This window comes from Cloeon dipterum, chromosome 1 (assembly GCF_949628265.1).
Source record: "Cloeon dipterum chromosome 1, ieCloDipt1.1, whole genome shotgun sequence".
Classification (NCBI taxonomy): Eukaryota; Metazoa; Arthropoda; class Insecta; order Ephemeroptera; family Baetidae; genus Cloeon; species Cloeon dipterum.
Genome location: NC_088786.1, coordinates 18,971,092 through 18,981,653, shown reverse-complemented (window position 1 = coordinate 18,981,653; position 10,562 = coordinate 18,971,092). Strand labels below are relative to the sequence as shown.

The 10,562-nt window shown below is 40.6% G+C and overlaps 2 protein-coding genes across 2 annotated transcripts; one reads left to right on the top strand and one right to left on the bottom strand.

The window, feature by feature from the left end:
* The first annotated feature begins 511 nt into the window (after positions 1–511).
* LOC135935716 (uncharacterized) lies at positions 512–6,737 on the top strand. The gene is made up of 10 exons (XM_065478294.1): positions 512–776; positions 830–1,156; positions 1,215–1,467; positions 1,816–2,132; positions 2,191–2,380; positions 3,653–3,885; positions 4,025–4,348; positions 4,827–5,079; positions 5,281–5,594; positions 5,656–6,737. Exons 1-10 carry the CDS (start codon positions 561–563, stop codon positions 5,809–5,811), a joined length of 2,583 nt encoding a protein of 860 aa, XP_065334366.1. The 5' UTR covers positions 512–560; the 3' UTR covers positions 5,812–6,737.
* Positions 6,697–9,502, bottom strand: LOC135947958 (protein yellow-like). The gene is made up of 5 exons (XM_065496973.1): positions 9,164–9,502; positions 8,790–9,116; positions 8,078–8,339; positions 7,567–7,895; positions 6,697–6,957 (listed from the first exon to the last, which is right to left on the bottom strand). Exons 1-5 carry the CDS (start codon positions 9,431–9,433, stop codon positions 6,778–6,780), a joined length of 1,368 nt encoding a protein of 455 aa, XP_065353045.1. The 5' UTR covers positions 9,434–9,502; the 3' UTR covers positions 6,697–6,777.
* Positions 9,503–10,562: the final 1,060 nt, after the last annotated feature.

Sequence of the window (10,562 nt, the reverse complement as noted above, 5' to 3'; positions counted from 1 at the left end):
ATTTACGCATGCTGGACAGCTACTTTGTATAATGCGCTGCCAGTGTCTCTTCGTCTTGAGCCGCGTTATAAGGAGTTTGTTGCTATGCTGCGTGAATTTGTACATCAAAAACAGTTTTATAGTGCTGAAGAGTATTTTGATTGTGTACAGAAGTTGTAGCAACTTCAATTTTTCTTTTCTTTTTGAGTGAATGTAACTGAATGTTTGATTTGCAATTGGATGTATGTGGTTTATTGCATTACTGTGTTAAATTATGTACATGCCAAAAGACAAATAAAAATTATTATTATTAAAAAAAAATGGTGCGAGTTGGACTGCATGAAGCAAACTCCCTCCAAATCTGAAGTAGACCCTCGTTATTGCAAGAGAATCAAAAGTAGGCGCAAATTATCCAAACGATGAGCATAGAAATTCGTCCCCGTGTATAATGTCGCAGAGGAAGTATAAAGCGATAAGTATTTTTTATGTTGTTTTTGTTGCTCTCAAGCCAAACCACAAACGTATAAAGACGGAAACCCAAAAGCCCATCATTTAAAGTACGCGGCGAGTTAAGGGATCTCATGAAAATGTTGCTTCCGACCTGTTTTCTGTTTGGCGTCCTGCACCTGACCCCATTAGTGCAGGCCGTAGGGTTTCCGCCACTGGACGACGCGCGAGTGAAGCAGGTATTTGGCTGGAAGCAGATCGATTTTAAATATGCTAGCCCCAAGGCACGGGCAGAGGCCATCAGCAGCGGCGAATTCAACCCTTCTGACGTGCATGTCGCTGGAGTCCATGTAATATCCTCACTAATTTCTTGTCCTGATAATTATTAACCTAAAAAACAAAGGTGGCTGGTAACCGCGTCTTCCTCTCCATGCCTCGCTGGAAACCCAAGGGCATTCCCGCGACTCTGGCGTTCGTCGAGTACCCCTCCAGGGACGCTGCGCCCCCGCTTACCCCCTACCCTGACTGGGCCTCTCAAAAGGTGGGCCAATGCCAGGGCTTGACCTCGGTGTTCAGGGTCACAACAGATGAGTGCGGGAGGCTGTGGGTCCTCGACACAGGCATAGCAAGTTCCATTCAGCACGAGTACACTAGAGTCTGTCCTGCCAAGGTGCTCACCTTTGACCTCAAAACAGACAAACTTGTCAACACCTTCATCCTAAAAGACGAAGTAAGTCTGGATGGTTTAATACGGGCGGGACTTGTAAAAAAAAAAACACGTTTTGCAGGAAGCTGTGAGAAACGAGTCGTTGCCTGTTAACATCAAGGTGGAGTATCCAAAGGGCACCTGCGGCTCGCCAAAAGACGCGTTCCTTTACATTGCAGACACTGCCTCCTTTGCGATAATCGTTGCTGATTTGTCTTCTGGCCAGTCGTGGCGAATCATTCAGAAAACCGTTCTCCCCGATCCAGAAGCAAGCACTTTCCACGTTGGAAAAAAAACCTTTGAAACGATGAACGGAATTATGGGAATGGCCCTGAGTATGAAACGAATAAAACATACTTTGTTTGGAATATTTCTGTAAAAAAAACCGAAAGCCACGATATCTTTCTAGAGTTTTATTAATATTCAGCTGCTTTTTTGGCAAGGATTGCTATTATTAATATCTGGTCCGTTGCAAAGCTCTATTAATTCTTTTTACAAAAATAAAATCCTCCATTATCGTTTTTATTTCTTTCTAACAATATTCCGTGAATCATGAGTGCATTACCTACTAAAAATTTAATGATTTTAAAATTTCCTTGCATTTCAATGTTTATTTAGTTCAAATCTCATAATTATTTTTAAATATTCCTTCATTCTGAGAATGACCCTCTTTTCGTGTATAGGTGCCCCTGGGAAAGGTGACCGAACGTTATATTTTTCGTCAATGAGCTCATTCAAACAGCACTGGGTGAAAACGTCCGTTCTTCGCAACAAGGACTCTGTCTTGAGCCCTCCGCGCGATGAATTCAAAACCGGGTCCCTGCCGCGAACCAGCCAAACAGGCGCCTACGCCATGGACAAGAATGGTGTGCTGTTTTTTGGGCTGCTAAACTCGGATGCCCTCGTTTGCTGGAACTCTCGCCGCAACCCCTACGAAAGTAGGTTCTTCGGTGTCTTGGCGCAGGACAAAGTGGCAATGAAGTTCCTCGCAGAAGTAACGGTATGCGGAATTTCAGTTTGGAGAGTTGAAGGTTTTTTACAGTTTGTCATGAATATAGATTGATGAAACTGGGCGCCTCTGGGCTATTTCTTCAGGCATACAGACGTATTTCTCAGAAAAGATGAACCCCAATGAGATCAGCACTCGCGTTTTTATGAGCGAAAGCACCGTCACTGCAGTCAAGGGGACCATTTGTGATAATGACGAAATAAAGAAAAAAAGGGCCTACAAGAGGGACAGAACTAATGAATTTTGATATTTGATTCTCGACGTTATTTACTATTTTCTATAAGAATTATAACAATAAAAGTATTCAGATGATTAATATTCCAAGGAAGCCTTTTTGTTTTTCTTAAACATTCCTGCAGAATCTTGATTATTCTTTTGATGTACGGTACCCTGCTGATCCGTAATAAACCAAATTTTGAATCTAAACGTAAAAGAGAGATTAAAACCCAATCATTTAAAAATTTGGACATACCAGACTTAAAATGTAGTCTGAAAATTTAGCAATTTGATAAGTTTAAGTCTAAACCGCAGACAAATGTTGTCCTTTGACATGTTGACAGGGAAATTTGCGGTTTAAAAATATTCGTGGTTTAAGCAAACATGAAAACAAAATTCCCAAAATGTTGTTTAACAGTGCCATAAGAAAACATCTTTTGTTGTTTGCTAATTCACATTTTCGATAAAATTTGCTTAGAGGTCTCACCCGCGAGATTTAAGACGGTGACTGCCGGGCTTAGTTTGCCAAATTTTTTGCCCGGCGGTGGCTGGCCATTTTCACCTGCGAATGGTGCGGCTGACAATTTTTTAAACGTGAAGTTTGATCGTGTTTAACGGTCTGAAGGGCCGGAAGACATTTTTTCTCTTTCACGCATTTTTTTATTTTTTGACCCTTTTTCCTCGGTAGCTGGCATGGCTGGCGAAGCTTAGCCAGATTCACAGCGGCTGCCCACGTTACCCAAAATTTGCCGGCTTGCGCGGCGCAACGCAGCTTGCTGAGCCTTCTACAATCGCTCACCCTAACAGAAAAAACTCCGAAAGCAGATCAACATTGAAAAATCCATGCCATAAATCGATATGGGGCTATTGCTAATAAATATCCAGAAAATGTTCAAAATGAGCTTTTTTATTTTTCGTCAACATTTTCTGCAATTAGTCTTGATTTATTCATTTTGTATGAGATAAACGAAAAGAGAGAATAAACCCAACAATTTGCATATTCATGACTGTTTGGATACAAACTAGACAAAAAATAATGCGCAATCTGAAAATAGCAATTTGATAAGAATTGTCTAAACCACGGACGAATTTTATCCTTATCATGGGTTGGCAAGGAAGTATGCGGTCTGCAAGTATTCGAGGTTGAAGCAAACATGAAAACAAAATTCCCCAAAATGTTTTTCAAATTGGCTCAACAGAGCCACCAGAAAACATCTTTTGGTGTTTGCTACTTCTCTCGATAACAATAATTACTCCTGACAGATCAAAAATCCGAAAGCAGATTGACATCGAATAATCCTTGCCATATACCGATATGAGGCTGTTGCTGTTAGCCAGCCTCTTATCTCTGCTGAGCACAGTGCTCGCCGCAGCAGAGAAAAAAGATGCAGGGGCTGCGAAGCAACGGGTCGTGGAAGTATTTGGGTGGAGTCAGTTTGATTTCAACTACCCTAGCGAGGAGCAGAGACAGGAAGCTCTGAAAAATGGTTCTTTTGTGCCGTCCGCCGCTGTTCCAACAGGTATTCACGTATGTCGGTTATATTATTGAAATTTAAAACTTTAAATTAAGTTTGAAACGCTTTAGGGATACAATTTGAAAACCTTGAATGCACAAGTTCGAGGCCATAATGCTAATTGATTTTTTCATGTGTTTTTGCGCTTTGCAGGCAGCCGGAAATCGCGTGTTCGTGAGTCTGCCTCGCTGGAAGAGCGGAGTGCCGGCAACCCTGGCCTACGCTGAGTACCCTGACGCAAAGGGCGAGCGTTCGCCGCGGCTCAACCCCTATCCCAGCTGGGAACTGAGCAGGGAGGGCAACTGCGATGGGCTGACCTCGGTGTTCAGGGTGTTTATCGACGAATGCAACAGGTTGTGGGCCATCGACACTGGTTGGTCGTCCTCGTGGCTCGTGCCTAACCGCATCTGCCCTGTAAAGGTTATGGCAATCGACCTAAAAACCGATAAAGTTGTCCTGCAATACGTCCTTCCGAAGGTTTTAATTATTTGTTTGTTCTTAAAAACTAAAACTTAAATATTGGGTAAAGAAAAAAATTGGTGTCAAAAAGAGAATTTTTTCAGCATAAAAGAACGGTTTTGATCTCTTTTAGTTGGATCCTAGAGCCGGTTTAGAGGATTTTACCTCGATTTTCCAACAATCAAAGCTATTGCCTTATATATAAGCAATAGAGCTATTATTTTTTTGTCTCCAAAAATGTTTTTGTGTCTAGTTTGAATGGGTTTTTTTACATAATACATCAAATTATATTCTGTAAATGATCGTCGAATTTAAAATAATTTTTGAATTACAAAAAACAAATGTACGTAAGTCAATCTAAAGGAAAGTGTGAGGAAAAATAATCTTATTCTAAACTAATAAAATCAATGAGACACAGAGATGACATTCTATATGTGTCAAGTAAATTAAAAAATATCAGATTTCCGCTAATTCCAGTCTTTACTGTTTTTCACAGCACGTGTTGAAAAGTGATGCCCTTCCGGCAAACATACAGGTGGAATTTCCTAAGGGCGGTTGCAAAAACCCGAAACAAGCGTTCCTCTACATCGCCGACACAGTGGCCTACTCCATCATTGTGGCAGACATGTCCACCGGTGACGCTTGGCGTGTTACAGACAAAACTGTCTATCCGAATCCCGAATGGACCACTTTCCACGTTGGTGGACAAACCTTTGACTTGACGGATGGCGTCATGGGAATGGCTTTAGGTTTGCGACTTCCTCAATTGAATTTTAATAATGAAAAAGATAAAAGATATACTTGGTCATTCTTGCGCATCAATACATAAATATAATTTAATATAATTAATTTCATTGAAATATCTAAAAAAAAATAATTCGTAATATTGAACCTGCCCTTGGTCACATAAATTAATTTATTTAATTTCACATTAATTATTTATTTTTCAGGTCCGCGTATGGCTAACGGAGACCGTGAATTATATTTCTCGGCGATGGGCGGTGACATGCAGCATTGGGTGAAAACGTCGATATTGCGAGACAAGAAGAAGGCCAAAAATTCCCCTAATGCTTTTAAGACGGGCCTCAAGTCCAGGCAGAGCCAAACTGCTGGCTACGCCATGGACAAAAACGGCGTTATGATATTTGGTTTGCTCAATTCGGACGCTCTCGTTTGCTGGAACTCAAAAAGTCCATTTGAACCGAGGAATTTCGGCTACCTCGCGCAGGACAAGACGGCAATGCAGTTTCTCGTCTCCGTCGTGGTAAGTGAAATAAATATTTTAAATTAATTAATGGAAATAAATTATACCTATTCATACGCAGATCGACAATATTAAAAGAGTGTGGGCTCTCTCTGCTAGGATTCAGCAGTTTGTTTTGGACACCATTGACCCAAACGATGTCAACTTCAGGGTTTTCATGAGTCCATCTGTGAAACAAGCGATTGAGGGCACCGTTTGTGACGCCCATGGAAAATAATTCGGATGCCGGAACAAAAATTGACCTCAGATTCTGAATCAGCGCAAAATATTGGTCTAGAAATCACATTTGCATGATGAGAAGTTTCGAAACTTTTTTCCAAAAATTGGTTTAAAATGAGATTCCCATAAGAAACTGTTTTGGTGCAGCGACGAAACCACTCGTCTGAAAGGGTTGAAAATTTCACTATCAAAACTTCTACAGTTTCTGACCGGCGAGCCGTTGTAATTTCGATCACACCCCAACCACTCTTTTCAGGGTGGTCAGTTATTTTGGAACGTTGAATATATAATTGTTTATTCTAATCTAACAATAATAGTCATAATAAAAATAATTGCGAGCACGAAAAGATCTCTCCCAAATGCGCCTACGTGAAGCTGTGCAAGCAACCTGTCGAATAGTCCGAGCAGGAAGTCAGAATGGGCTACGACACACATGGTCTTCTGTGAGTAGTGCGTGAAGAAACACGACAAGTGTCAAAGTGCTAAGGGATTTAATGAAATTGAAAAAAAGATTTTTAGAGTGGTATTTTATTGATTTTAATCGCTGAAGTGAACAGCTTTCCGTTGAAGAACTCATAGCCCCTTGAATTATAGGATTTACAGTTTTACTCTTTGATATATTTAATGTTAAACCTCCCCTATAGTAACCCTGATTTCATTTTTACATTTAAAAAGAGATTTTAACCGATCCAGCATATAGCCCCTTATATATTCAAACGGGAAAATTCTGTTGGTGTATTGAAAAGATATTTCGTAAAAATTTGTACTAATATTTTATTTAGTATACATATCGTAGTTTGGTCAAAAATATTTTGATCACTGGATCATTTATTCAAAATGAGTAATTTTATCAAGGATGAAGATAATATTTATTTGTCTCAACTCAATTAGGTATGAATAAATTTATTATTAATTTACAACCCATTTTACTGTGTATTATTCTAATGATAATAAATATTGATTTTTACGCCCAACCACGCATTGGACCTTCTCCAAGGGTTGGAACGTAGCACGCAGTGTTGCGCACTGCTTCTGCGGCTGTGCCGGAGAAAATTCGGAAGTTAACATCTTCAGGGTTGAGGCTGTTCGTGAAGAAGCGTTGGAAACGAGTAGACAGCGCCCACAATCGGTCCATGCGATCAACCTATAAGGATCAGAAACACATTTATTTATTTTTTCTTGTATTTTTGTCTGCTCAGCACTTTCCGTGGGCTTTGAGCTCACCGAGTTCAAATAACTCCGTCAAGCGGATAATATGGGGCCCAAGTGGCCGCACAGCAGCTTGGGCCCAATGTGGCCATCTTTTCGTCTCCCCGCACCGAGGTCTTTTATTGAAACACGTACTTTACATTAATTTGTCCTTAAAGCCGCTGGAAAGTGTGAAAACCATCTAGTGGCGATTCGGCGCCGGTGCGCCTCCCAGCCCGTTGAGCTATTTTAGCATTTCGAGTCAGCGGCCAGAACTGCCCAAACGAGCTCAATAGAAAATATTCAAGACGAGCAAGAGCGGCAGCGAGCTTTGCTGGTAAGTCAGGAGCCGTTCCAGTTATACGAGCTGTAAGTTAAGGTGTTGGAGGGCACTAATTCTCAGGTTTGCTGTGTTGCAGTCATTCGCAACAAGCAGCCATTAAAATATCCCTGAAATGCTTTAATGTCCCCCTATTGCTTCGACACTCCTGAGAACGCCTTAACAATACGATCCAACGGGCTGGTTCTAAATCGGTTGCAAAAAAATAGTGGCTAATATACTGACCACAACGGTTGAGAGAAACTGCAGTTTCTCGTCATCTTTTTTTAGAACAGCAATGTTTTGGGCCGTGTATGGTTTGGACGTGTCCCAGCAAGCAAGGGCGTTTTGGTTGACGAGCCCAAAGAAGAGAACGCCGCTGGAGCTGATGCCGCAGCCTGCCGACTGAGAATTGCGTTTCCATTGCCCTGTCTGGAAAGTCTCAAATGGCTGAGGGTTGGAAGGAGTCGTCGCGTTTTCATTCTGGAGACGAGACGTACGCACCCAGAAGTGTTGGAATGAGGTCATCGGGTTGTAGAACAAATCACGGTCATTTTTGTAGTACCTAGGAGGTCCTAAAAGGGAGGAAATCGTAATTAAAAAATTATTAAATCATTTAATATTTAGAATTAAAATGTGTGCCAATGCAGAGCCTGATTGAGGTTTGTTATTTACTGCTATCAAACTAATTTTAAATTCAAATTTCAATTTATTTTTATAAATACTTTTTCGTCTGCACAGCAAAATTTTATCCCACCTATAGCAAGCCCAAGAATGCCGTCCATTAAGTCGAATTTGACGCCTTGCACGTTAAAAGAACCGGCCTCGGGGTTGGGGAACATGCTCTTGTCGGACACGCGCCATGACCTTCCACTCGAGGTGTCGATGACAATGATAGCGTAGGCCAACGTGTCCGTCACATACAAGAAAGCATCCAAATTATTTCCTCTTCCACACTGGGCCTCTGCTTTATATTCAACAGCGATGTTTGTGGGTTGCGAGTTGCACAGCAAGGATTCCTAATTACGCAATTTTTAACATTAAATTTGACAGGATTTGTTTTTTAGCTGTTTTTTCTTAATTAATCAAAACTAACAATCTGTAAAATATAAGTTTTGGAATTTTCATTCAAGGTGGGAATAAAAAATAAAATATATTTCCCAGTCAATCGAGGTGTAAAATATGGCAATGTCCATTTTTCATCAGATATGAATTATATAATTTATCACTTCCGTTTAAAAAGCAAAATATGACTACATATACATCAATAATTTTATTATCAGGTAACTGACACTATTTTAGTTCAATATCAAATAGGTTTGGTTGGAGGGCAGAGTGGCAATATATAAAACTACCAAAAAGACTACACTTAGACTATTTGAATGATAATGTTATCGTCCCAATATATTTTTTAATTTGGTTATTCTTCTCCGTCAATTATATTGAAAACTATATTTTTTCTGGTCAACCTGCGAGAATCGGTGCCTGTAGACGATAGCATCGGTCTGCAGGTCGAAAGCGATAACCTGAGGAGGGCAGAGTTGTTGTGCGCCAACCCTGCCGGTGTCCACGACCCAAAGTCTGTTACAATTATCAATAGACATCCTGAAGACGGAGGTCAGACCGTCGCAGTTTCCCTGGCGGTTCGCCTCGGCATTGGGGTAAGGTTTCAAACGGGGTGAGGACTGGGTTGGTACGCGCTTTGGGTCAGCACCGGGCAAGGGCAAATAGGTCAGGGTGAAGGGAACACCTTGACGCCAACGTGGTGCCGACACAAATAAACGCGTGCTGTCAGCCTGCAAATCGTTTGTTATTTTATTTTAGTTTTATTTTATTTAAATACCTCCAGGGAAAGTGGCATTGATGAATTTATCTCCACGAAAGCACCACTTTGAATCGCTTGTCCCCGCATTTGCTCGTTGGGAAATTCAAAGTCCAGTTGCTTCCAGTTGAAAACTTCTCTAACCTCACCGGAGCGCGAAGAAGAGTTACGGGTGTTCCAGTAATACTGCTCATATTGGTGACCTTTCCTGCGGTTGCAAACCGAGCTCTGCGAGTGCAGAAGGAGAAGAATCACGGAAAAGGCTAAAAACGGCACTGCTTTTCGATGCATCGCGGATTAACTTGTGACCTCTCAAGAAATGCAAACTGGTTACAGCATTTTATTACAGCAGGAAAACTAATGAGTGCCGTTTCTTGTTTTGCGTTTCGCTGACAGCTATTAAAAGAGGATGTGGCTAAATGGCGCATCGATTTAAAAGCTCTGCCAGAGAAGCAACGTAAATGTAGTCACCCAATCTCTATATCAATGTATAAATGCCGTTAAAAAAGTTAACAAGAAGTGGTACACCTGACCTGTCTCAGGTCGTGAATTTGCGCAGTGAATATAAAACTCAGTCATATCCCTTATAATATAATTGTTGTAGTATAATTTTGTTTTTCGTATTTTTTTAGCAGTATAAAGAAAGGTTAAATTTCAGTTTCATTTAAGGTGTTAGGTAGCTTCCATAATCTACATAATAAGTTAAATAAAAGTTGGACAAATATTTTTCTATTCATCTTAGGTTCTTCATATCACAGGGGATCAAGTAAGTACAATCAATCTTGTGTCTTGTGCCATATTGGTGTGTTTGTACAGTGTAAAAATTAGCAAACAAAATTTAAAAACTAGGCTTAAATTATATCGACGTATTTAACAATCCAAAAATGTAAAGAATTCACTCACAGTACATAAATATATGCTAACTAGCATACATTTATTATTCTTGCAAATAATTTTAATTAGACAAATTGACAGCCTCTCAAGCAGTGACGGCGTATGTCATACGTCGCATTTAAATATGATATGATAGATTCACCAGTTTTGAGACGGCCCCTGATAACGTACAACACTCAAAAATTGTCCCAATTACATATACTCGCAAACGAATATCATGGGTGCACGGGCCTCGTTAGACAAAACCCGATTCAGAAAAGACAAAGGCTCGATCGTGTTTCTGCCTCCGCACCGGGATCTTTCAATGCTGGGCATTCGTCCCGTGAAATTCATTTACGCATGCTGGACAGCTACTTTGTATAATGCGCTGCCAGTGTCTCTTCGTCTTGAGCCGCGTTATAAGGAGTTTGTTGCTATGCTGCGTGAATTTGTACATCAAAAACAGTTTTATAGTGCTGAAGAGTATTTTGATTGTGTACAGAAGTTGTAGCAACTTCAATTTTTCTTTTCTTTTTGAGTGAATGTA